This window comes from Mycteria americana, chromosome 6, assembly GCF_035582795.1.
Source record: "Mycteria americana isolate JAX WOST 10 ecotype Jacksonville Zoo and Gardens chromosome 6, USCA_MyAme_1.0, whole genome shotgun sequence".
Lineage (NCBI taxonomy): Eukaryota > Metazoa > Chordata > Aves > Ciconiiformes > Ciconiidae > Mycteria > Mycteria americana.
Genome location: NC_134370.1, coordinates 15671831 through 15698557, shown reverse-complemented (window position 1 = coordinate 15698557; position 26727 = coordinate 15671831). Strand labels below are relative to the sequence as shown.

The following is a 26727-nucleotide window of genomic DNA, read 5'->3' as shown; positions in this document are numbered from 1 at the left end:
GGAAATGTAGTCCGGGCCCGGCGCGGCGCCTGACGGGAGGGCGCGCCGGGAGCGGAGCATGCCGGGAGATGTAGTGCGGAAAACAGGAAAGGCTGCAAAAACATCCACGGCCTGGAAACTGCCTTTTCGGCGTGAAACCTGAGTGGGGCGGTGCGTGTTGTGTTCCAGGGGTTAACTGCACGCTTCCACCAAACAGCGCTGGATTTCCGTTGGCTGCTTTCCAGTTTTGATAGATTTTTTTTTCCCCCCTAAATTTTCTAATAGGGAAAGTGAAAAACCAGTCACGTCACCTTCTGTGGAGGGACTCTATCACTAACGAAGGTGTTTCACTGTCCCATCATTTCACGGGATCATCTCTACAAACTGCTGGACATAACGCACCTGTGCTCTCTGAGCGTTACCTAGTTTCTCTGCGTTTTCTGCGGCATGGCAACCAGAAAAGAGGTGTCGGTGCAAAGAATGCACGTAACGCGCGTTCTTGTATTAAACAATGCGTTCCCTGTTGTTTTCCATTTGCTACATGTTCTAAAAGCACTTTGAATAACTGATGACTGACAAAGGCACTAAAATGATGCGTTTACTTCAAACTCTGAGCAACAACACTGGGTCTTGAAATTAAAATGAACTTCATTAAAATGAACTTGAGTGCCGGTAAGCGTACATGACGGCTGACTGAGAACTCACCTGTCTTGTCCTGCATCTTTCATGCGGACACTGAGACTTTTCCTCTGTAGTTTCTGGCTTTAGCCCAAGCAGACAGTGTCATCTCAGATATTTATCTTCAGTGATTTTCACCATTCACCTAGCGTCAAAGAAGGGGTTTTTGTACAACAGGATGAAGGGGTTTAAACTATTTCAAGACCAGTATTGTATCACTGCAGTAAATACCGAGAGAGACTCATTATGCGTGTACTAAGCCAACACAGCATTTCATACATGACTCTGTTATATTTACCTTCTCAGTTGACTGCAATTGACTTCTCGGGCAGATGTCACAAAAACTAGTATCACAGTAACGGGACAAGTGAAATATTGCTCACTGTGGGAAGCAGTGATTCACGAGAATACCAACTGCTCACCTCCTTTCTTGGTGGACAGTCATTTGTTTGTCTGCTTGCCAGCTTCTTGGCTATATGTGATCTCCTAAAAGGTATGCTGTGAACATTGATTTTAGAATAAACTCTCAGCTATTTAAATGAGAAATGCAACAAGCAGGAGCACTCATCCTATCCTCTCAGCACTCTATAGCTCATTTTTTTCTCTATGCTGATTAAAAAGCAAGACACTGCTCTAGCGAAGATATATAGGACTACTGAACACACACTGGCTCACACATATATACAAGGCTTTGCACGACCACAGATGTAGTTGCAATTCAGGAATGAGCCAGATCTTCAGCGTGCTTAGTACGCAGGTTAAGATCCTCGATCTGACAGCCCTTGAACTTCACCTGCTTTGCATTGCTTCACAGCTGCCTCTGAGGTATCTACGAATACAGAAAGGTGCACGGAGAGAATAAAGGCACTGCGAGGATTGGAGAAGGTGTAAAGATAGCAGTAACAAAAGCCATAAGAGCAGTAGTAAAGGAAATAAGGCTGTTAGCTGGCCATGTCTCGGAGCACAGCCATGGTCCCACAGAACCACAGGGTTATGAATGGCACGGAGACGAGTGCTAAGCCTCACACCCAGCTCCCTGTCCCGGGCCCTGCTGCACGGACAGATGAAGTCCAACAGAAGCAGCTCCTGAGCCGCTGCAACTTACAGCCTCACTTCTTAGGGGATATCGACACAGGCTTGAGCGTCAAGGCTGGGGGTGGCTGTGGCTGGGAGCTGCCCCAGGACAGGATCTGCCCTGCTGTAAGAGCCCCCGGGACGAGCCAGGGCCGAGGGAAGGTGCCCACCAGGCCCCTGCCCCAGGCCTCCCGCCAGCCGGGCCCCCTGCCCACCTCGGCGCTGCCCAGGCCTCCCCGCCGCGGGGCGACCCCTGAGGCTGCCCCACGGGGACCTCTCCTCTTCTCTCAGGCCCACCCAGGTGCCGGTAACCTCCTGCGCCCCCTCCAGGCTCCCCCTCACGCCCACGGGACCCCCCCCACAGCCCCGTGCCCCCCGGCAGCCCCGCACCGCGCTCCCCTCAGCGCCTGAGGGGCCCCCTCGCCCCGCCCTTCGCCCCGCCCCTCGCCCCGCCCCTCGCCCCGCTCCACGCGGTGCCCCGCCGCGGCCGCTAGAGGGCGCGCTCGCGGCGTGGCGTGGGGGGTGTGGGAGAGGCGCGGCCGCCCTCTGCGCTGCCCGCCGCCATTGGCGGAGCCCGCGTGTCACTCACCGTCGCCCGGGCAGCGGGGCCCGCCCCCTCCTCCCGCAGCGCCGCGCCGCGCAGCGCCGCTTGGGCCGGGCCGGGCCGGGCGCGCGTCGGGCTGGGAGCCGAGCCGGGCCGAGCCGGGCCGGGCCGAGCCGAGCCTGAGCCGAGCTGAGCTGAGCGGGCCGCGCCGGGACCAGCCGCCTCCGCCGCGCCGTCCCCGCTGCTGGGACATGGAGGGCGTGCGGCCTGGCGGGGGTCCCCCCGCGGGCGGGCCGGGTGCAGGCTCGGGGTCCGGGTCTGGGTCCGGCTCCTTCCCGTCGCTCTTCCCGCCGGGGCTGCACGGTATCTACGGCGAGTGCCGCCGCCTCTACCCCGACCAGCCCAACCCGCTCCAGGTCACCGCCATCCTCAAGTACTGGTGAGGCGGCCGGGGCTGCGGCCTGGCGGGGGCCGGGGGCCTTGTGTGGGGCTGGGGGGCAGCAGTGGGGCCGGGGGCCTTGTGTGGTGCTGGGGGGGAGCGGTGGGGCCGGGGGCCTTGTGTGGGGCTGGAGAGGGCTTGGGGGGAGCAGTGGAGCGAGGGAGGAGTATTGGGATTGGGGGAGGCTTGGGGGCAGCAGTGGGGCTGGGGACACCGCGTGGGGTGGAGGGGGGGAAGCAGTGGGGCTGGGGAGGGTTGCTGCAAGGGGAGAGAGACTGAGGGTTGCGTGCTGAGTTTGGGGTGAGATGCGAGAGGTTTGGGGGTATGCAGTGGGTCTGGGGGAGGAAGCATTGGGGATGCAATTGGGCGCCTGGGAGGTGTATTTGGGGCGGTTCCTGGGGAGGATGCACTGGCAATAGGAGGAAGGGTCTAGGGAGGGATGCACTGAAGACAGGAGGATGTATTGGGGTTTCTGGGGTGATTTGGAGCTTCCCTGAGTGAGAGATGGCTGATGAGGTTCTTGGCAAGGGCAGGTCATGGGAAAAGGGCATGTTTGTTACTCGGTGAAGGGGTTCCCACAGAGGGTGGGGGGCTGGAGTTTCCCCTCCTGGATATGAGGGACGAGCTCTCTCTTCGGGCCCGGAGCTTCGGGTTCAAGTATGGGCAGCACCGACTGGGGTGAACCTGCGTTCCAGCCTCCAAGCCGGATGCGTGCTGTGCGTGTACCCGTAAAACCCACGGGGCAGAGCCAGCTTCTCTCGCCCTTGCGTAGCCATGTGTTATCGCAGACTGCGAATCTGCTGCTTACTGTCTCTGCTGACACAGTGTCTGACACCAGTAACAGCAGTTGTTTATGTGGGAGAGTGGCATGAAGGAAGTACTTGGATGTTTAGCTATCAAGATAAGTGTCTAGCGTCTAGCCCTGTGCGAAGAGAAGTTCCTTTTGCTTTTTACTGTCGCTTTGCTGCTCAGCCCCTCTTCTGGGCCTAAGGAACATGATCAGGTCACTCCCAAGTGTTTGCTGGACCTGACATTGACCAGTCCCTACTCCAGCACCTGGAAAAAGTTTAGTAAATGCTCAACTTCTTTATTTAGAGTTAATTTTAACCTGTATGTCTCTATCTGGTTGAGTCCTGAGCAACAGCAGAATAACATCCTCCCTGTGTTCTGCTCTGACAGCCAAGCTATTGCTGTCGTCTTCCAAAGGAGTGTTGTTTTTTTATGTGATTTTAGCAAGTAATATGTCTGTTAGTCCTTATTGCTTCAGGTTTTTTTGTACTTAAACTGACACAGTGGGCCGAGATATGATGTTGCAGATATGAGACCTCAAAATACAAATAATTTCTTAATCATCTGTGTGGGTCAGTACTGTGGTACTTTGGTGGTGGTCTGATCAGTCTGGTTCTACACCTATTTCTAATCTTGGATATTCAAGCTTGATCAGTTTCCAGTCACCTTAATCTGGGAGTCAGCACTCTTCTGTCAACAGCTTAAAACAATACTGACTAGAGTGGTGTAAGATTTTTGTGGGATGGAGGGAGATTTAGGTCTATAACAAAGAATGGCAGAGACCCTTGTTTGGGAAGAAACCTTGCTTCTTGTTTGCTTAAGAGGTTGATTAGGGCTTCACTGCAATTAGAGCTCAAACACTAGAAAAACTGCTATTGGCAGTGATGGCTGGTTGCAAGTAAGAAGTAATGTGAAGGCCTGTTTATCCTGGCATTTTCTCCTTAGCAGTTCTTCTGACTGTCAGCTCAGCTGGCAGCGAGAGCTGAGAGCTTCACTTGTAGAAGCTCACCTCTGATTTCTTACTGCTGTCCTGTGCAGGAAATTCTTGTGCGAGGTGGAGCCTAACGTGGATGCTACAGGTACTTTCTCTCCCTTTGTTAGGTGAAACTTGGAGCTTGGTTCTATTAAGTGTGGTAGAATGACTTCTGCCACTGCTTGCTCTCTGCTAGTCTGTCCTCCTCTGCCTGGGCTGCCAGCTATTAGTTGGTTTAGATTAGAAGAGAAAATTGCTGAACAAAGTTCCCTGCCTTAGGAAAAATATTGTAACACTGATCAGCTTTTAATTATATGTATCGGTTTCTCTATGGTTAACAGCAATTTTTTTTGTTCAGGGAGCTGAAATTGTATTCTTCGGCTTGCATGGCAGAGCAGATCCTTACTTTGTAATGTTGGAGAATCTGCAGAATCGCATACCTATTAAATGAAGGGGTTTAGCTGCGTGGATTATTTCATGGAACTAGTCTTTTTTTAAATGCTATTTGCATATCTTGGGAGAGAGTTCATGATTGCAATCAGAACTTCTTGGAAAACTCCCTGACTGTATTTATAAAGGCCATGTGCTGGGAAGGAGTTTGTCTCTGTTGATATCCAGTATCCACTTTTATTTTTAAAACGTGATTGAATGTCTCTAAGTGAAATATCTTGATGCATAAAATTGCTGGTGAAAAAGCCAATTTGTACTTTCCTTGCTTTGTGATAGGTTTTGAAATAGGCAGAATTCGGGCTGGACTGTTGGTTTTTCATCACCCTCTTGAACTTAGGCCATGTACTCGAAAACCAGTGCACTGGACTGCAGCTGCTTGGGGATCACGGACTACTTCTGGAGGGTTGTCAAAAGGTAGCTGTGAAAAGCAGGCCTGTTGGTCAGCTGCTGGGAAGCAACTACAAACAATCCACTAACGACTTTTCAGGGTGAACGGATTGGGAATTTTCCAATGTTTTTCCATTGTGGAGCTGTTTCCTCTCTGCCCACTTTGGGTTTCTCCTTCCACAGAAACTTCAGAGCGCTCTTAACATCAGTCAAAAGAAGACTCTTGGTACAGATGCAAATACCGTGTTTCCCCCGAGGCTGCCCTTCTTGCTCCTGAATGAGCTCCATGAATAGAGAATGCAACAAATTTGTACTGTACCTCTGGCTTTGAAGTTGGGCTCTTCCTAATAAAATCCTCCAACGCTTCCAGCTCTTTGTGTGAACGCGTGTACTGATATGTAGATTGTGATACAAGGTCGAACCCTGCAACAGCAGCTGTGGGCGGGAGGATGTACCACAGCAGGCATTAGCAGCGCTCGACTAGTTAGCGTAGCAGTGAAACCTGCCACCGAAACTGATAAATATCTGTGCTGACTAGCCTTTGCTGAGCATTATTGCCATGGGTACACTACTAGCTGTGCTCCATGTAGCTGGTTTAAAGCTAGTTAGTGCTGGATGCTCCTGCAGTTGCAGTGGTTTTGGGGTAGGTATATGGCCTGGATGCGTATCTTTCAAAATTTAATTAGTCACTGCTGCAGGCTTTTTGTCTGACTCTCTTCCAAGTCTACCAAATTTCTCAGGGAGTTAAGACAGTCTGTCTGGATTGTCGTGCAGCGTGTAAACCGGTGGGTAGCTAACTCTGGCTGGGTCTGCTCTGGGCAAGGCAGAGCTCAGCTCCCCTGAGCCGGCTGGTGCCGTGTTGCCGCAGCCACCTCCCGGGTAGCGCGGTGCTGCGGGTCCCCAGAGAGGCTTGGCCTTTGGAGAGAAGTGCGGGGTTGCCGGCAGGAGTGAGGGAGAGATGTCTGGCTCGCCTGGCGCAATCTGGGCAGGACTTGCTGTCTGCATCAGGCCTGATGGATGCGTTTGGGTAGCCCTGGGGAGGAGCGTGCTCACGGAGCAGTCCCTGCCCTGAAAAAGGGCAGTCTAAGGGTTTGTCTTGTGTGTTGTCAGTGTCAAAGTGCCTGTGTCAGCAGTGTTCCAGCGTGAATCGTTTGACATCTAAAGTGTTACTAAACCCAGTTTGGAAGCAGGTTTTGTGTGTGGGACATGCTTGTTGCTTAGCAGGTGGAGGTGTTTTCCGTGCATTGCAAGTCCTATGCATCTGCTCCGACCACTTGCTAATCTTCCACACTGGTTTGCTGGTCAGCGCATTGACCTCCCTTGCTCTGGAGTCTTCCCAGTCAGGTAACTTTGAATAATTCTGCGTGGCTGCTGCTGTTCACTGCTACTCCTTGGGAACGAGTGACTGTCCTGGCTGGAATTGCTTCCACCTGGCTGCTTTCATCATGGATCCGGGGGTTACTGCCATGGGGAGCCTGAGTGCTGGCCAGGGCATCGGTGCCATGCTCTGAACATAGCCCCCTGAATGGGTATCTATGGCAGAGATCTTGGACAGCCTCCAGCACAACCTGGTGCTGGTGAGGAGGAATGGAAAGGCAGGTGTGGAGATGTGGTACGTCAGGGGGACTTGTTTTTTCTGAGTGTTTCAATCTATTGCTAGACTTTGAGAACGGGTTTTCCCAGGCTGCCATTGAGGATCAAACTCTGCTGCATCCCAGGGTCTAATACGTGTTCCCTGTGTTTGCTCACCAGTTTGCCTTTTACGCCATGAAGATGTCGGTTGTCATATGAGAAGGCTGCATAGTTCTGACTTAGCCCTTGCCAATGGACCTCAGTGCCGTTACTGGGGGTGGGATGCTTATGCCCACCCCCTCTATCCTGCCCTGATATCCTGGGCTGCATCCTTGACTGACCCATTGGGAAGCTGGAGCTGGCCTGGAGCCACTGCAGTGGCCTTATGTGACTTAAGAGGAGGGAAGCTGTCCTAGGGAAAGTCACTCATGTTAGATAACCCTGCTCTGCTTTTTTTTTTTCCCCTGCAGCAGTAGGAGGGAGGCAGCACAGCACACTCACGGAGAGAGCCCACAGGCCTTTTAATACAACAAGCTGATATATTACTTTGTACAGACTTGATAAGGTTGGGCAGCAGGAAGTGGGCAGAGGATTTCAAATAGTGTGACACTGTCACTAGAAATCTGCTTAGAGTATGTACACGCCTTCTGGAAACAACAGGAAACCTGCTCTCGTGGCCCTCCCTGGCACCATCTTCCCTGCAGGTGATAAACTTGGGGAGTCCCCATGTGCATTAACTCTCCCCAGAGCTCACCCTGGAAAGCACCTTCTTATAGGCACTTTGCATGTCAGCTTGACTGGGTGCTGGCTGGCCTCTTGCCAGGCTGATGAACTACCAGGGAGGGCTGGATCCATCTGTCCAGCCATGGTGACTGCTCTGGAGGATCTCCTGTGGAGGTGACCAGGTGCCACAGCTCTGTGGCGAGGCCGGTGCAGAATTGCACAGTGACTTTTTTAGCACCTCTGTTCTGTAATGCCAGCTACCCCAGCTCTGAAAAGCCTGTTGTCTCAAGAATCTTTCCTAAATGAACCTCAAGAAATTGCTGTACTTGGTGAATGTGATCTAGGAGTAATTGTGCAAGCTCAGGGTTAAATCTCTGCTGCACTGATTGCCTGTTTTCTGAGGCTGGTGGGTGTAACTCCAGCTTTACTACCAGCAGCCTGGTTTACACTCATGCCTGAGGATTGAAATGCTTGTCAGTGTTTCCTCTGTGCTGCTGGATGGGACTCTGAGAAGGGTGCTGGCCTTAAGTGGGATAATTGCAATTAAGCTCTGCTGTTTGATCACCCCAGAGCTTCCTTGGTAAGGCAAGGTATGGATTTCTACATGTGAAGCACAAACACTTCCAGGAGGCATGGAGCAGTGGTAGTGGAGGGTGCTACAAGAGGCTGATGAGCAGGCTAGATGCTGAGAAAGTATTTCCTGCCAAGCATGCCTGTGTTTGATATAAGGCAGCAGTACTTTAATCAGGGAACAAAACTGAGGTGCTCAAACGCTTTTTGTGCACCTGTTGTGGTGCGCGTAAGGATGATACACAAACCCCCGGGGCTAGTGAGGGAAGCACAGGCATGCCCTGCAACCTGCAGATGATGGAGTCAGCGTCTGAATGGATGATGCAGATAAGGGGAATTGGTGCATAATAAGTGGTTTGAGTGAAGGGGGTCGTCTTAGTTTGGATTTTCTTGTTTGGAGCAATTGAGAGTATTTTACTTGAAGAAAAAGTGAATCGGAGGCAGGAAACAGTTAAACAGCTGCTCATGCTATTCCCTAAATGCTTGTGGTAGGTGGTTTGATGTCTTGTCTCTTCTTGCTTGCTTCTACCTATGAGTTTTATGACTGACAAGACAAACAGCGAGCAAAACAGTCTAGCACGTTCCTTCCTTTGGTGGGGAGTTGACCTGCCTCTGCGCGGGCAGACGTGATGGCGAGCGACGGGAGGAGTGTGCTGTGCTCGCTCTGCTGGCACAGCAGCCTTGCTGCTGTGTCCCAACGGGAAGGGTGGCTGCAGGTTTTGGTGATGGCTGCTTAACGTACTCTGGCTGTGCTGCATTGACTTTTAAGTAATACTCTTCTAAGGAACCCTTTTGAATGTTGAAACAGAGGCTGCAGTGATGCTTTTCACTCATTCTTGGTTAACGCAGCTAGTGTATTTTTCAAGTTCTGATACTAATTTTTCTGAATCAATGGTTTTCTCCTCCACATTTTAACTGTCGTGTTTATGTTCAGAAGTATGGATTACTCTTCTCAAAACGTAGCCATTTCAAGTTCTACTTTGAGGAATAGCATCAGGTTTTTGGTTTTATTTTTTTAATTGAGGTATGTGCCTCTGGACTGAATTAAGAGCTTGCAGTGCAGACACAGCTATTGCTCTTTCACTAGTACAATTTTCCAGTTTTCTTTGTGTTTTGTGGAAGCTTTAATATGATTTTCCGGAGGTTTTTATGCTTTAACATTAAAAACATTGTAGTATGTTGTGCACATGCACTTTGCCTTCCTGTGCTTGAAGCTTTGTGGACTTAACCCAACCTTTCTCCTCAATTTTTTTTTTAGAGGTAACTTGAACATGCTAATTTCACTTTTGTCACTAGTTATGTTTTAAAGCAGGTCTTTGTGCAGCCTCCTTGTAGCACGTGTGCAGACTTCCAATTTGTCTTGGATAAGCTAACTTACTTAAGAATCTTTCTGTTTCTAATACAGGTTGGGGGGACCTGATCCTCTGGACTACGTTAGCATGTACAGAAACCTGGGAAACCCAGCGCTGAATGTTCCTGAGCACTGGCACTACGTCAGCTTTGGGTTAAGTGACTTGTATGGAGACAACAGAGTACATGAGTAAGTGTCATTTAAGTTCTGTTGCTGTGTGGTGTGTTTTGCATTGCATTTGGGGGAGCGTAGGTAAAACCCTGTCCCGCTGTTCTTATTATTTGAACAGCTGGTTTTCTGCTGAGAATGCCGTAGCCAGGGTCTCGCAAGGGGTGACGTATGCCTGTGCTTGGATGTAGAAGAGTTACTATGTTCCCCTCTGCAGGCTTTGAATGCAATATATTTACTTGTTAGTGTTAAAAGTTGAGTGGTTGTTTTTTTTTTTTAACTGGTAGGGAAACATTTTTTTTTTTAACTGAATGTCTTGTTGTGTTTTTCACTCTTGGTAGTCTGTTATGGTCATATGCTTAAATCCTGACCCCTCCCTGTGCATGTTAAATGCCTTCCTCTGGAAAACTGCTGTAAGGGCATTTTTTCCTATTTCTGGCACAGCAGTGTTGCTGTCAGTGGACTGCCACCCCGGTGGCTGCTGTATAAAGTGCCAATCTGTGTAACAGAAGCATAAAATTATAATTGTTTGACTGTCTTCTCTCCAATAATTAAATTATTATCTTAGCTTGCTTATCTTATCTTAGGATCGCCTTCAGCAGGCGTTTTGTATTAGACCAGGCAAGCAGCGTGATCTAACCTTATTCTTGTCTTTTACTGACCGTGCTCCTTAACTTCGGTTAAAGTGAGTAGCATTAGCCAAGCTGTCATGATCTCGGGGCTGTGAACACGGCCTTTTAGCCAGCCAGAAATGGCAGAAGGTTTCTACTGTCACTGTTTAGTGAAACTGTCATTGCGCTGTTTCATAGTTGCAGGGTAAATGTCCTTGATGAATGGTGCAGCAAAGGTCCTGGTTTGTTCACCCAAGCTTTCCTTCTTTTGTTTGTTGTAGTTAAGATTCAGCCACCAGTTTTTTCTCCCAGGTGCTTCTCTTGTAACAGCAGCACTCAGGCACTTTCTTTAACCTTACCAATGTCCTCAAGGCAGTTTCTCCTGTTTTTTTTTTCTCCTGTTTGTGGTTACAGAGCTGTTTTTTAGAAGACAAGTCTCTTAAGACTGGAGTTTATAACGGACCCTAGTGTAACAGAGGTCTGCCTGGGACATTTAACCAACACCTCTACTAGCAACAAACCCCAGTCATTAGTTGCTGGGGCAGGGGAAAGGTAGGGCAAGTGAAAGAAATGAAGTTAAAGGCTTCCTTCCCTCACTTCCACAAGAGACGCTACCATGGACATGCAGGCCTTCACATGGTGCCTTTGTTCTCAGATCACGAGATTTCATCTTTGCCACTGAAAACTTGAGGTTGCCAAGATTAGGTAACTTGTGTTTGTCCACCTCGTTTTGCTGGAATTTAATGTTGGAGAGAGGAAGTGCTGTGCTGACTTACTCTCTTTGGTGACTTGTCAGCCTGAGGCTTTCCCATGGTGAGACTATTCTCTTTGCTCAGACTCTTTCCTGATGGTTTCGGGTAAGAGCAGGGAGTGGACATGAGGGTCTCAGCTGAAGACATGAAGGGTGATGTGTTTTTATGAATGAAGAAGCGAATTATGTAAGGACACAGCCTTCTCGGCCGTGGCACGTGCTCTGTCTTCTCAGTCCCAAAAACCATCTGCTAGACAAAAAGCTGTTGTTATGCTGTAGTGGAAGGCTTGGGGGAGGAGGAGTGACAGTATCACACAGGTGGAATGTCACAACTTTAAATAACTTCCTGGCACAAGACCTCCTAACTCTTCATAGTCATGGTTTGGTCTGGAAATTTAGATTGAGATAATGGAATGTGCCTTTTGCTGGTTACAGGGCACAAGAATTAAAACCCCATCTCTAGACATAGGCTTCAGGCTATTTCCAAGGTCTGCAGAGCAAAGCAGAAGCAAAGTCTGTGCCACGCTGTGCAAGGTCCCAAGTCCCGGAGCGCCCTGCATGTACATGAGCCTGGGAGGAGGCTTAGAGAGCCGGTGTGCCTCGGCTGCCCCTGGCTCTGCGCTGCCGGAGGCTGCTGCAGCTGGGCACTGCACGCCAACAGTGAGCCCTTGCTGCTGCGCTGCTTTGCAGATGTTGGCAGCAACCTCTTGAGCACGGGCCTGCTCAGATCCATCAAAGTGATTTCCGTGCCCTGGGTACATGTGCCTGTTTCCCTTCTCTCTCTGTGTCTGGCACAGTGTTCCTGGCTCCACAGCAGGGTGTCCCTATGTCCCTCGCCCTGAGAAGTTCAGCTGTTGGCACTGTCACCTTTTATTTCGGCCTCGTTCTTGGAGCTACAAAACTTAATCCTATGCATGCTGTCGAGAAGGCTGGGTCTGCCTTTATGGCAAATAGTCTTAATATACAATTATGTATGTGGTAAAGCTGTCAGAACCTACACATCTCTCAAACATTGAACCTGAAGTTATCACCTGGTAGGTGAGCAGTGTACAGAAGATTTTCAAAGGAGCTCAGCACTCGCCAGCAATTCTTACTCCCAACAGCAGTTGCTGTTTGCTAACTACTCTTGAAACACAACTGCCACGTGAACTGCACATCAGCAGACAGGCACTGGGCTCACACTGCCGGAATATAGTGGTTTTCCTATGCGCTCGGGAGGCTCTTGTTCTCTGGCAGGGAATTTAATAAAGCCCTTGTTTAAGAAAATGGGTTTCAGTCTCTTTGTTGCTTGAAGAACTTTGGGATTCTGCTGTCCCAGGTGAAGCGTGCTGTGGGATGGTTGGCAGGAGTGTGGGGTGGCAGGGGAGTCATGTAAATTTTTGGAAGATTTCCTTTAAAGGTGGTGTGGCACTGAACTCTGCTCAACTGCCCTGGCCTCAGGAGATAGGGTTTAGTTTGTGGGTTTTTTTTGGTTTCCCAACTCTCTCTGCAAAGAGTGCAGAGCTGGACCTTCTTGTGACAGTCTGCAAGGTTCCTACAACAGGATGTGCTTGTCCTTCATCCTTTAGAAAGGGAAGGATAGTACACTGCCAAAGGTCTTTTTAATCTCCCAGCTTGACTTTGGGTTATGTATAGCTTATTTCTTGTGGACCTCTTCTGGTAATACTGTACAATCTAGACCAATTATAATGCAGTATTAAATGAAAAAGGACTTTTGATTTTTTTGAGTGAACCAATGCTGAATTGGAGGCCCCTATATTTTTATTTATAATAGAATAGCAAACAGATGTAGCATGTAATGTGAAAATGTTGACTTTAATTTATATTTTTTAATAAGAACCTGAAAAGTCTGAAGTGGAGCTCTCCCTGTGCCTCCTTGTTGACAGATTTATTTTCAGTTAAAGCAGCGCTATTTCCTGCTCTGCTTAAATATCAGCTATACTCTGCTTACAGAACCAGTCTGGTTTTAAGAGTCCACAGAATAAGATGGAAGAAATCTAAGAATTTTGAACGGGGAAACCTTTTTCATTTAAAAAACACTCAGTGTTTCATGGTATAATGGCAACCATGACACCAGCTGTGCTGGGCTGATCGCTCTAAAAATCCTAAATCATGACGTCATGACAGCGTTAGGGAACCACAGACCTTTCAGTGGGATTTCATGCCAAGCTGCTTGTATGGAAATAAGCCTCTCCAGTCGAGCATGTTGCACAACTTGAGTGGCAACAGAAATCCTTCCGGGACATTTTTGCAAGTTATTCTCCATTTTTAACTTTTTCTATCTACTTTAAAATCAAAACTGATGTGTTACTTCTTTAATCTACTCAACAGGGTTAGAGCAGAGCTTTTTTTTTGGACTGTTCTTGCTTTCTGAAAGAAATATTGTGTACGGCAGCATTGCGTGCGTGTAGCATGTGAGCGCGCTGGCAGGGAGCGTCTGGCCTGGGCAGCTGAGAGAGAAGAGACAGGCCCTACTCCCTTTTCCACCCCTTGCTGGCAGCTACCTCCCCACAGCAAAGTCAGCAGTAAGGACGTGTCGCTGTATGTCCGTGCAAAGCGCGGTGCCTCAGCTGGCAATTGCAGATTTATGCTCTGATGCCAGGCTGTCGGCGTGGCCAGGGCACAGGCACCTGATCCTTCCTGCAGTTTCCAGGCGTGACAGTGACTTCTGCCTACGTGGAGAACGGGTGCCTGAGGAATGCAGCGTCAGCAAGCGTAGCTGGACTTGGACTCCATCAGCCGCAATGCCAGCTTCAGCTGCTGCGGTGCCACGGCGTGCTCCAGCCCTGGGTTGTGCTGGCGCAGAGGTTTGCAGGGCTGTCCAGAGAGCTAGGAAGCGACGTGTGTTTTCACCAGACTGACTTCTGTCTCCAGTTCCCTGTGAGGCCAAGGCTGAATCTCCGACTAACTGTTCCTGTAGTTCAACTGCTCACCCTTTTTGTTAACAGTTTAAAAAGTGCGTGGAAAATGAGAACCATGATGCGATAGAAATCCTGAAAACCTTGAATAGTCTTATTTGTATTAAAATTGCAAGGTTGTAATTCAGAGCCACAATAGAAAACAAAGCTTAAATTATGGCTAGGTTAAGAGATAAGATTTGTGTTTGTGGCCTTCCCACATCCTGAGAAGAAATACGCCAACTGTGTTTTGATGTTTAGCTTTTTATGCAAATTCCAATAATTGGGTTTCCTGATCTACACAAACTTCATATTGACAAGGGTGGTGGTTTTGGGTTTTTTTTTTTTTCCGCTGGCAGCTAGCCAGGAGCCAAAGCGCAGCATCCCATTTGCATAAAACCGAAGAGATTACAGCCGCCTTCATCTCTAATACAGATGCAGGGTACCACCCGCGGAGACAACAGGTTCCAACTTGCTGTGGTCCTTTTGATTTGTGCTACTTACCATTTGGATCGGGAGGGAGCGGTGCATGTCGGGATAACGTGTTGTCTCTGTGGGTGGTGCCTCCCTATTAAAGGTGAGGGTAAGCAGGAGCCTTTCAAGATCTCCAGTCCAGCTTGTGTTCTGCTGGCTTGTATAGATCCTCTGAATGACCTTAACTTGTAAGAGGGCAAGGATGCTTGTTAGAGCTGGGAGGAAGAAAAAGGAGCGCAAAACTGGATCAGGTAACAAATGCAAGGCTTGCAGAGGGGTGGATGTTTTCTGGAAGGCTTTTTCTGAGTATGAAAGGAATTTGAAAAGAGTATTTAGAAAATAGCCTGAAAGTTGGAACGAGTGCTCTCTTTCTTTTGAGTGCATGCTGGCTTCTCCTTTGAGCCTGCATGAATGTAGGATGGAGCGGTGCTGACAGCTGTCACTTTAGTGGCCTCTTAGTTCTGTAGCCTTTCATGAATTTAAAAGCTCACTGCCCTCAGCTTGCCAGCCTTTAGCCTTAAATTTTGGTATTTAATGGGTCCCTAAGTGCTTTATAAACCACATGCCTAAAGCACCGCTGAAATATTACACCAAACTCCAAGGTGACAGTGAACGCTTTTAAAATGGTGGAGACTGACTCTGCCCCTCTTTGTTTTCATGAAAATGCAATAAAATAAAGCGCCTTTGGGAAGACAGTAAATTAGAGAGGGATAGTGGTAGTTGTGGATCCATATTTCAGATAAGATTTTGAAACAAGTTTTGTGGAGTTTAGCATATCTACCTTGAAGAGACGAGAGATCAAATCAGTTTACTTTGGGAGTTGAGCCTGGAATTCAAAGAAAATTATTAAAATCCCAAGGTTTTCTTCCACCTTTCACGGTGTCTAGTTTCTTTCAAGTGTGGTGTTGAAGCATACTTCACACAGAGGAACCTGAGGACTTTCTCAAATAATAGCGTAGATGTGTGAACCCTCCCTTCCTCGTCCTAATTTTCACTAGGCTATTAGCTCTGAAGTTAAAGGACACCTGCTGTGTCAGGTCTAGCCCTGTGGTAGCTACTTCAGCACATGGAATAGGGAAGTGAGGTTGAGTTTTGGGGACGTGTCCTCAAGTTGAGGATCAGAAAATAGTGATTCTGCTCCTGGGTCAGACTTCTGTGAGGTGTGACTGTGATGGGTTGGTTGTGGGGAACAGCCACCATGGCAATGAAATTCTGGGGATTTATGGTCATCCTGAGGAGCTTCTTCCAGGTCTCCCTATCTTCCTGCTTCATGTTGCCATGGCTTTATCTGTGAGAACTGAACTTTGTCCTGTAGCCAGCGCACTGAAGAAATGTTCCTTCTGCGTACCATTGCTGGAGGTGGAGCATCTACCCCAGCTAAAGGGAATGACATGGAAGAGGACATTGATAAGCATCAGCTTGCGAAAGAGGTACAAGAGCTAGGACTTGCAGGAGGGAGAGTCCACGATGGGCACCATACTCTGGACTTCCTTTTTCTTCCTAGGTCTCTTGTTTGTCTATCAGAGATTGGCCCCAAATGTAATGCTTATTTTTCCAGGTGGTCTCTTTTTCTGAGGCAGAGGGGAGAGAAAGGTTCATGGCAGAGTGGGAAGGGAGAGGCTGCAGAATTAGGGAGTTCTGTGACAAAAAAGGTATTTCCTTTTAATGATAGCTTATTTGAGAATCCATCAAACTTGAAATGAGTAGTTTAGCTGCAGGGGGGCAATAAGATCTGGTTTGTAACGGACTTGTCTTGTGGTTGGATTTTTTTGTGTGTTTATAAAGATATGAGTTAGACTGAGCTTTTCCCAAGATTAGGGTATTTGTAACAGCTCTCTCCTGTGTGGTTTCTCTGGTGTCTAGAAATATAGTTGTGCTTCCACTGAAACTTGCTTACTGGGAGCACCTATAGATCCTCTTCTGTCTGGCTGTTTATGCTTACTTCGTAGAAATATGGTGTTTTGTGGACAACTCTTCCTTTGAAGGACTTGGTTGAATTTGACCAATGAGTTCAAAAATTGTGGAGATGTTTTAAAGAAGCACAAGTGTGATCATGTAAGGTTCAATTTCCTGTTTCCCAGGCAAAAAACAGTTAAACCAAGTGTCATGTCTATTTACGGTGTCCCTCTGATGACTGAGGCAATGCACAAGGACTAAGACTTGTGTTTCTCTGCTGGAGGCAGACCTCCCTTGAAGCTATGGTCACCATGGGGAAATCTTTTTTTTCCCTCTTCTCAGGCAGAGTGCACTTGGCTTCCAAATGTCATTTGTTGAGGTAGTTAGCACCGTTAATAATATGAAAGATGTAGGCCACCTACAGAGAGAAGTCCGCTTTGTGCTGCGGTGTATCTGTGTTTGCGTGCAGAGGTTGTGGGATGAGAGCACGCTTGAACTGTGCTAGATCTGGATTTTTTTTTTTTTTTTTTTAAGCATTGAAGGAAATTCGTTTAACGTTTACAGCACGGTAGTTGAATTTACAAGAAGGACTGTTTTCAATAAAAAAAAGGAAAAAGATTGGAAGTAGGTTTATAGCAGAACGTTACTGAAGGCAAGCCCCGCATCCTGTTCAGTAGCGCATCTGCACGTGCACCCTGGTAAGATGAGCCTCTTGCTGCCGTGCAGAGGAAGGGGCATGGTATTCAAACTGGATGATTTCTTTTTGTCAGCAGAACTTTGACATTTATGATCTTGGCATATGGGAGGAGAGTTGGCCTGAGACAGAGCTTCCTTGCTCTCGTCTCCCAGCTGGGTTAGTGCTGAATGACGTGGGAGAGCTTGCAGGCTCTGCTCTCCCAGCGAGTTCAGCCTGCTGGGAAGAGGAGTGACTGACGATCAAAGTTGGGTCTTCTAATGAAAGATTGTTTTATGTGATAAAGATCTGTTTAGGATGTTCTAAAAAGCAAGAATTAAAAGCTAGTGGGCTTTTTTTCAGTGGGACATGAAGGTAGAAGCATTTTTTTTTTTGAGCTGTGTGGCCATTCCGGCTGTGAGATCAAAGGAAGGTTGACTTTTTTATCCCTTTGCTTGCTGGAATAATGATACTAACAAAATTAAAGTTTGAAGAGATGCATCTGAATGCTGTTACTCAGACCTAATCCCCTGTTTTTCCTCAACACAGATTTAGCGTTGGGAACATGCCTTCCTGACTAGTACTAGAATAGTCTGTGTTTCTTGATGGGACAGTGGTTACAATTGATAACCACAAATTACCATTCATAATAATATTACCAATTTTATTTGAAAATTTGAGCTATTGGTATTTCCCTCGCCTAAGCTGGAAACTCCATAGTGATTACCAAACTCGGCTGCCTCTCTACTGTCATCTCAATTTTGAATCGAGGCCCAATAGGCAGTGACACCAGGCTAACAAAAGAAGGCTGCGAATCTTTGGTGGTCTCCCATTCAGATGGTATTCCCTTCCTTGGACAAAGGGGTGGCTAGGGCTCCTGAGTGCCACTCTGCCTCCAGGGATGGTAAACAAGGAAGGGATCGTCTGGTGGGAGGCATTTTTTGATCAGTTGACAAAGCTGGGTAGATGGGATACCACCTGACAAAGGGCTGAGGTTTAAAGGAAGATTTTGCAAGGGCTCTTAAGAACAAAAAGGGGGGGGGGGGGAAGCCAGAAAACTGGTTTTTTTGCAGGATGTAAACAGGGTGGGCGGATGTGAAGGGGCACTCAGCCATTCTTGGGGAGCTCTGATTTAAGCCCAGAGTGTAGAGACAAGGGAAGGAGGGAAGAGTGCACAGATGGCTCATTGTTTTGTCTAGCTCAGCATTCTTGCACTGCCGAAGTGAAGGGCAATTGTTTTAAAATCCCTTTTGCAAAGAGAGCTGTTTGCTTTGCAGCTATCCCTTGTCCCTGAAGAGGCAAACTGTAAACCAGAGGGGTTGGTCTTTAACACCCGTTTGTTTTGGAGGGTCAGTGCTCTGTCCAAGGGGCCTGGGGCAGTTGCTGGGCTGCGAGGTATTGCTCCTGTAAGGGGATGGGGGAAAGAGCCCGTGCCTGGGAAACGCGCTGCAGCAGCCCGGGAGAAGGCAAGACAAAAGGATGCACATGGAGGGGCTGATGCAGAGCAGTGTCCATCTTGGGGAACTTTACCAAAGTTATGAAATGGGGCATAAACCTGGCACATACCTTACCTGCAACGGTATGTGATGTACAGTATAGTTTTCTTACAACATTTAATTTTTTTGTAGCAAATAATTTGTTAGCACAGAGAAATACTGCCATTTCTATACTGTTATTCTTTCTACTGCTCCAGTTGCACTGGCATAGCTCCTTCCCCTCCTCTCCTGTGAATTGTTGTGGCCTTCCTGGAGCAGGGGCCTTTTTTGGCGTAGTCGACAGAAATAAACCATAAAGGCGGCTGTTGTTATGAATAAGGCTCAACAGGGGAATTTTACCAGTAGAACTACAGCAATATAATTATACTGGTAGACTAGTTACAGTAAATTTCCTCATGAAGACAAGCCTTAAGTTGACATTTCCTAGCTAAGTTGAATCCATATGTATAACTCTATTACGCAAAAATAACGTCTCTGGGCCTTGAATTCTTTTTTACCCAGAAGAGTAACATTAAGCAGGAAAGCAAAGAATTTAGTGTTCAGAGATGTATGGGGGATTTTCTGTAACAGAGCGGCTGTGATGAGCTGTATGCTGAACTGTGTTTTACTGGACAGCTTCTTCCTCCTAAAGTGATCAGGAACGTGAGGAGCGTGTTTGTGCTTACTGCACTAAAAAGTAAACGGTACTTAAATATGCTGCAAGTTGACATCTCTCTCCCAACTTTATTCCTGTTTGTAAGAGAAACTGAGCCATTTTGCAGTTTCCGTAACTGAAGTGGTTTGGCTGAGAGGCAAAACTATTTTGCCGCTATTAAAATCTTTAGGGCTGATCCTGGACCCACTGAAACGAAGGGGAGGAATGATGCTTTCTTTCTTCCTTTGTTTGATTTAAAGAGGCCAAGATTTATTTTATCCTTTTGGATTTTGTCTTACAATGGGTGGAGGCTGTGTAACATTCACAAGCCAGGTGTTTATTTGTATAGATCGAAAATGATCAGCCTATGATTCCTACCTCTGGAAGTTTCCAGCGCTTCAAAGGAACCATAGCCTTGCAGGAGAAGCTTAACACTTAAAGGCAGATTAAAAAAAAATAAATATATATATAGTAGATTTTTTGTTGCAACTGTCTCATGTTTCCCTTTTGGGAGTCTTTCACCAGCAGTCTGGTGCTTTCTTTTCCCTGGAATTATGGCTCAAACTCCAAGGGCTTTTCCCTGCCTGTTTAATTGGTTAAGATCTATTATGGTGCTCATTGGTATGTTTTTGAGTGCACCCTTTACGATGAAATGAGACTATGTAACAGCTCAGCAAGTAGGGAAGTATTGTCTTGATTTCCACAGCTAATGAAGTGAAACATCAGGGGTTGAATCCCAGATCCAGGAGGATACTCGGATGCCTAAACTCCTGTTGAAATCTGTTGGAGTTCAGGATCCTAAAAGTTCCTAAATACCTGTTATGCCTCGAGTTCATTTATTGCACAGCTGAGAACTTAATTTTATCAGAGTCCTAAAAATGTGCTAGAGGGTGTGCTATAGTTGTTTCTTGCATGATTTTTTTTTTAACCTATGTTCTTTAGCCAGCAGGAAAGTAATGGGAGACACCAGTGTTTCTATTCTACATAACATGTTGGAGCCCTGATCCTTGCCTGAGACTTAGGCAATAGTGAAAAAAACTAAGTGTAGCTGTCAATGTAGCTTCTGGCTTTGGGTTTTTCTCTTATTCTTTCCACCCTCCCATACTGCTTTTGAAAGCCGCTTTTGTTATGCGAATGGGTTCCTCCCAGCAGCTGCAGAACTTTCCACAGTAGGAGCTAGGAAGGAGCCAGCAGACTCTGCAAGGAAAGTCGGTGCCCTTTTCCCAGCTGCTCACCAAGCCCAGCAATACCATCCTTCCCAGCCACGCTGGCTCGAACTGGCCCTTTGCCTATATTCCCTTGCCTGACGAGGTTGCAGCTGAGCCCTTAGGTGAAGTTTTGGAGATGCGTTACCATTCCCTGCAGGCTATGCAAAGACCAGTGCACCGGAGCTAAGGGTTCCATCCCAATATGAAATGGGATCCGTGTGCAGATGAAAGGTTGTCTTTCCTAACGCACTGTATAGCGCAGTGACTGCATGCTGTGTTTGCAGAATCACCTCCAGCTCAGGCCAAATGAGAGCACTGTTCTGCTGGACCTTGTAGAAATGAAGGATAAGTAGCTCTGAAGTGCAGCATAAATAGACAGCTTAAGTAAAATGTTAAAGTACAGATCTTGATAAGTTGTTTTCCTTTTCACTAGTTCCCTGCCCCTTATTCTGTGAATGCAATAGTAAATCCTTATTGTATTCCTAGCTATTCTTTCCAGATCCTTTCAGTGGGCATTAAGATGATGCAACTCTGCTGCAGCTTCCCCGGGCCATTGCAGTGAGGCTGTTTGCGCTTTCCCTGCAGTGCCAAGGAGCGCAGCCTCACTTGCAGTGCTAGCTGTGCTTGCAGCCTGCGGCAGGCGGTGGCTGAGAACCTGCTCTCGGGGACCCCTCGGCTAGGTTGGGATGGGTTCTGCTGGCTGTGAAGTGGGAAGCCTGGGTGGCTCCATGGCAAAATGTGTGAGCCCTCAAGCTGAAAAGCATAGCAAGTCTTCTAGTCACCTGATTTCATATATATATATATATATATTTTTTTTTTTTTAATACATGTTTTGGGAATCATGAAGATTAAATGGTTTGATCGTGTCATTTTATTTATGACTGTAATGAGAGATCAAACCATCACCTACTGGTATAGCTACATCCATGCACCGTAAAACAGAGAAAATAAAAAGTAAACTGCCCTCATGTGGACATCTTTTGCTAGGGTAGTGTGACACATCCCACGCAACCTCCTGTTTCATATTTTGTTGTTTTAGTCATTTCCCGTGTTCAGTATTTGTCTGTGCTGTGCAGAATGTGGAGTTAATTTCCCAGCTTTTGTGACCTTGATAGATGGAGTATATAAGCATTTCCTATGTGATGAGTGCATCACATTACTCTTTGAAGCAGGGAAGTATCATTATTTTACATCTGAGAATCAAATTCCTAAGTAACTTGTTGAGGAGGATTGGAAGTTTGTAGCAGACAAGGGATTCAAACGTAGGTCAGCTGGATGCTGTTTTAGGACTTTAAGAGTATTCTGACATTTCTTGACTTGGTTAATAATGAAGCAGGTAGATCCCTTTGGCACAGACAGGGCCATTACAGCCTTTTGCCCTTAATCTGTGTGTACTATCCTTACATGTATAACTGTGTGTTGACGCTCTCCAGAATGAGACGATAATTCTTCCAAGCCTCTAGAGCTCAAAGGGATTAACCTCCAGCAGCTAAGCAGGATCCTGTCATTCTTCCAAGATGCTAGTACTTTCATGGCATGGACAGCTGAACCTCAAAGAACCAACCCCTAAATTGCCTTAACTTGCAGCCCAGCACATTAAAGTGACCTGAAACCTGATGGTGGTTTACTTTAACATGCTAGGCTGGAGAGAGCAGAGTTCAGGAGCTTTCCCCCACGTGGCTGAGCAGGAGCTGAGTATAGTAACCAGTTCTGTCAAAGCGCGTTTAACTCATGTGTTTGTGAGTTATCAGCTGTGGGTCCTGCCAGCTTGGTTTTGGATACAGGGTACCAGTAGTAAAAGTTCATACCTGTGTTCTTGGCTGTGATGCTTCATAGGATCACTTTGGTTGGAAAGCAGCTCCAAAAGGTGTCTAAAAAGTGGCCAGTCTGTCAGGTCTACAAAATGCACACAATTCCCATGCTGCTTGTGTCTAAAGCTGCTGGAAACCCTTACTGTATTATCATGTAGTTCAGGTGACACTATCTCTCATAAGACAGTTGTGTCTGCAGAGTTAGCAGTAAGGTTGTCTGAAGGTTTAGAGGAAAAATCAATTTATCTGTTGTATGAACATTTGTTATTTACAGAGACAATTTTTTAACAGCAAAACCTAAACTGTGAATCTCCAGGCTTCAGGGGCAAGATTGTCACCAGCCAAGTTTTGAAGAAGCTGAATAGTAAAATGTGTGAAATCAGTGTTGTGTATGTGTGAGTGAAACTTAAACTGAAGTCTCCTCTTCCCCCTCTGCCCCATAACAGCACTTCACTCGCTGAATGGTAGCTCCGTGAAGCACAGTTCTGTTTTCATACTGGCCAGCACAAATCAATTCACAAATCTTATTCAGATCTATCTCAATGTAAGTTTTCTAAGCAGATCCTACATGAGTATTGCAGAAAGCTGAGAAACCCACCTCTGGATAACTGCAGAGCAAGTGCCTCTGCATCTGTTTGGATTTAGATGTTGGAATAATTCTCTAAAAACAATTTAAGTTGCTGTTTCTAGAAAGGTTTTCCATTTGGTTGATGGCTTGCACATTTGATATGATGTACTGCAAGAGCAAGCTCTAAGCAATAGCTTTGGGCATAGCCATAGACTGATGTCTTGAGCACCGTGTGTCACTTGCTTTCTGACCTTGATTTTACATGAACAGAAATCTTTGAGCATATGTTCTTCTTGCTTTTGTATTTGCCCTGCTTATGCATGAAGCTTTTTCTTAAATCAAGCTAGAAAGGAGTCCAGTAAGACCCTGCGCGCAGGTTCAGGGTGGTGAGAACTCATGGAATTTCCTGTCGAGGGTGAAGAGATAACCATCTGATGTCCAGATAACCACCTCCTGCTTCTCTCAGATGTCTTTATGTGTTTTTCTTTAAAATTGATGCTTTCTTCAATGCCAGGAGACAATCCGGGAGAGTATGTGAGTAAGAAGGTGGGTTTTGGCCAAAATAACTTTTCTGGATACTTTTTAAGCCTTTCATATAGGAGGGTTGCTGTGCCTATGTTCTTATGAAATCGCTTCACAGGAGCATCCCAGCATGCTGTCAGGGCTCTCGGATGAGACTTTTATATTGTTTGACAGCTGCACTAAAACCAACCATTTCCTGTTAGGCAAGATGCTGGAAGCACTAGGTAGGGTCACTTCTCTTTTTTTTTTCTTTTCTTTTCCCCTGAAGCTCTGGAATCTGAGAGTCATTTGCTTATAGTGGGAGGACATTGTGTAATGCACCTGGAGCTTGAATTCAGAAGACTGACTGTCTGCATAATCTTGTTTGGGGCACATCAGCTCTTGCCTGATGTCCTTCCCGGGAGATAGAGACCCTAAGGTGTTCAACTCAATGGCTGTAACAGCCTGCTGAAGGCTTCTCCTTGGGTTTTAAACAGGAGACCACCTTTTGTGTTGCTTGTTTGTAAGCAGATGTGGGCAGTGAAAGGGAAATGGTATACGTCTTGATTTTTCTCAGTGAGGACCTGTGGAGTGTGTCATTGAGTACCCTGATGCTTTTTTGTTACACCAATCCTCTGTGTTGCTAATAGTAATATCTTTGCTGGCTAATAGAAAAATCTTCTGGGATGGTTACTAGCTATGCAGTCTTAAAACACTAGTGAGAGTTGAGCCTTGAAGGTCTTTGGTCTTGTCAAGCAGAGTGGTGGACACTGCCCATCAGCTTGGTTTAACCACCTTCTCAAGCTTCTAGAATGTCCTGGTAGGCTGATCTGGAGTACTGAAAGCTATGGATTGACAATTCCTGTGGGTTTTGGGGTGGTTTTTTTTGGGGGGGGGGTGGTGGTGGTGGTAGTAGAATTAAAACTGCTTTCTGATGGAAATAACAGCAGTTCTTCCTAATGCCAGGCTTAGAAATATAGTGATACTATATTTCTGCAGCCTTCAAAACAGTATCAGAGTGGCTCACCAGCGGCAGAGCAGGAAGCTTTGTATTTGTAGAAGATGTGGGGAAATGCAATTAGGGACTTGAAGCAAAAGGCATTGTAAGTGGCTTCACAAAAGTAGTGGTGATGGATCTGAAAACTGAAGCTGGGACAAGTCAGTCCAGAGTACTGTGAGCCTGCCCTCACTTCCCAGAAGAGACCTGGTTTATCTCCCTGGCGTTGCTGGGAGTGGAGCTGTGACTTCTGAAAGTGCAGTCCTAATTATCCCCAGATACCCTGAAAGAGCTTTCTTCTTGTTCCCTGGCTGAAATAATTGTAGTGAAGGGCCAGCATTTCCCTGTGTAAACTCCCATTTTCAGGGATTGGTTCACCTAATATATTTATATACACATACTCTTAAACTCTCAAAAAATAAACACCTAGTACACTCTGCTCCTTGTCCAGAGCTGTGTAGCTTTCAAAAGCAGAATTTCAGAAATACAGCCATTTTGCAGTGCAGTGAAGCAAACCTTCTCTCGTTCCTTGCAAAAATGAGAATGAAAATGCTTTGGCAAATAGCTCTGATTTAAACTGAAAAGCCTCTGGTTTTCAGAGCTGCTTTTAAAGCAAAGGGCTAGTTTGGCTTTTGATCCTCTTAAGCTGGGTTATTTGATGTGAAAAACGCCCTGGGTACCCCGCTGCAGAGGGGAGCAGCTTTTCAGTTCTCTGTGTGTGGCTTCAGGAGAGGGCCTGGCAGAGTGTGGGGTGGCGGGGGGCTCGGGGGGCCCGGCCACACGGCTCTGTAAATAAAGGGGCCTCTATTTCTTTGGATTCTTTTGCTGGAACTAAATATCATGATCAGTGAAACTCTTACCTCATTAAAGGAACAAGCTAGGCTCCTTCAGTGTATGTGCAGTGCTGCAATGTGGGCTGTTCTGCTGAGCTGATTTGCTGAACAGATGAAGAGAATTTTAACCCAAAGAATGGCATGTAATATATGACCTTGGCTTTCAAAAGGTTTATTTTTGTTCATGTGACAAAATAAGGTTTTAATATTAAATATAGGGTTGGATTTGACTTGGCAGATACCAGAGCCTTCCATTACTGCTGTAGTCATAATATAAAGCTATCTGATGTGTGCCAGTGGGCATGCAGCAAGCCAAGAATTTCTCCATCAATGTTTGTTTTTTTGTGAAAACTTATCTGGCTGCTTTGCAATTGGGTTGGCTATAAAGGTGATATGCCCTCATGTTGGAGGGGGCAAAGCAGTGGCAGGCACAATATGATCCATGCTGTCTCTTTATAGTTAATATCTTTAGGTTTGGGGCAAGATATGGATTTTTTTTTTTTCGTTCGTAGCATTTTAGGGGTGTTCAAAAGAAACTTTCACTCAAAACTGCAGGGTTCAGCAGAACCAAGGCGTAAACCAAACTATGTGAAATATTCAGATCTGTTAGTACGGAAACTTAATGCTGTGTTGCAGTGTTCAGTTTATGTACCTGGAGCCAGCACAGATACAAAATAGTAATTTTGAGGTTTCCTTCCTGCACATGCTCCATCTCAGATAGTCGTCTTACTGTAAAGCTGAGGCACTTTTGGACTGCTGTATTGTAATTGTTTTGCTGAAGAGATGACCTGCAAAGCACTTTAGTGTTGAGATGCTGAACTGAGCTCCAAAGCTTTTCTTCGAAATTGGCTGTAGTCTGAATTGGTCACCTTCAGATTTAAAAATAACAAACAAACAAAAAAACCCAAAAACCTCACACAAACAAAAAAAACCCACCAAAAACCAACCAAACCACAACCAAAAAAACCACAACCAACCAACCGCAAACCACTACCCCAGTCCCCACCTCCCTTGCTCACAAAGAAGCCAATCCCAAATAGTGCCAGAATCTTCCTTCTGTAGGACAAAAAGTGTGTAATAAAAATGTGTTACCTCCACAGTTGACCCAGGAGTGGGGGTCAGGCTAACCTGCTGCGGATGCTTTGCTGCCCACTTGGAAGGAAACAAGGTAGTACAGGTGCAGGTAGCAGTGAACTTGGGCGGTCGATGGAACAAGTCGTGGGCAAACCTGCCTTCCGTGTGCTTTAGCAGGACTTATTCCATCTATGGGTTATCTTTACCCCTCCATTCAGTTTTCTATGGAAATGAGGTTTGCTCGGTCTGTTCTGGAACTATTTTTGGTTGTTTTGTTGGGTTTTTTTTAGCTTGTTGGTTGACCATGGCTGGCTGAAGGTGGTTGACTTTTCTGGAGGTTTTCTGGAAGTTTGGTGAAAATTGGGAACTTGTGGGAAGGAGCATGAGTTTGAACATCTACAAGCCTGCAAGGTGTGATCCTTTTTTGTCCAGTTCCTCAGCAGCCTCCCAAGATAACCCCCAAGCAGTGGGGACGTACCCTATGAGGAAGAGGCAGCTATGGGAATCCAGTGTTTCCACATGGAAGTAATGGAACATCTTGGTAGAAATTAACTTGTTTATGGGGAATCTCACTTTATTAGCTCCCCCATCATGGATGGGTTTCTT

General features: G+C 46.6%; 1 protein-coding gene across 3 annotated transcripts in view; it reads left to right on the top strand.

Annotated features, from left to right (window-relative positions):
• The first annotated feature begins 2347 nt into the window (after window positions 1-2347).
• The window catches only part of SUFU (SUFU negative regulator of hedgehog signaling), a 99164-nt gene continuing 74784 nt past the window's right edge, over window positions 2348-26727 (top strand). For 2 of the 3 annotated variants that reach the window (XM_075504647.1, XM_075504646.1), the window contains exons 1-2: window positions 2348-2714; window positions 9584-9718. In XM_075504647.1, the coding sequence (XP_075360762.1) occupies window positions 2527-2714; window positions 9584-9718 (323 nt within the window). In that variant the 5' untranslated portion in view covers window positions 2348-2526. Of the gene's footprint in view, window positions 2715-7355; window positions 7466-9583; window positions 9719-26727 lie in introns of all 3 variants that reach the window. The other variant, XM_075504648.1, reaches the window with a different exon arrangement.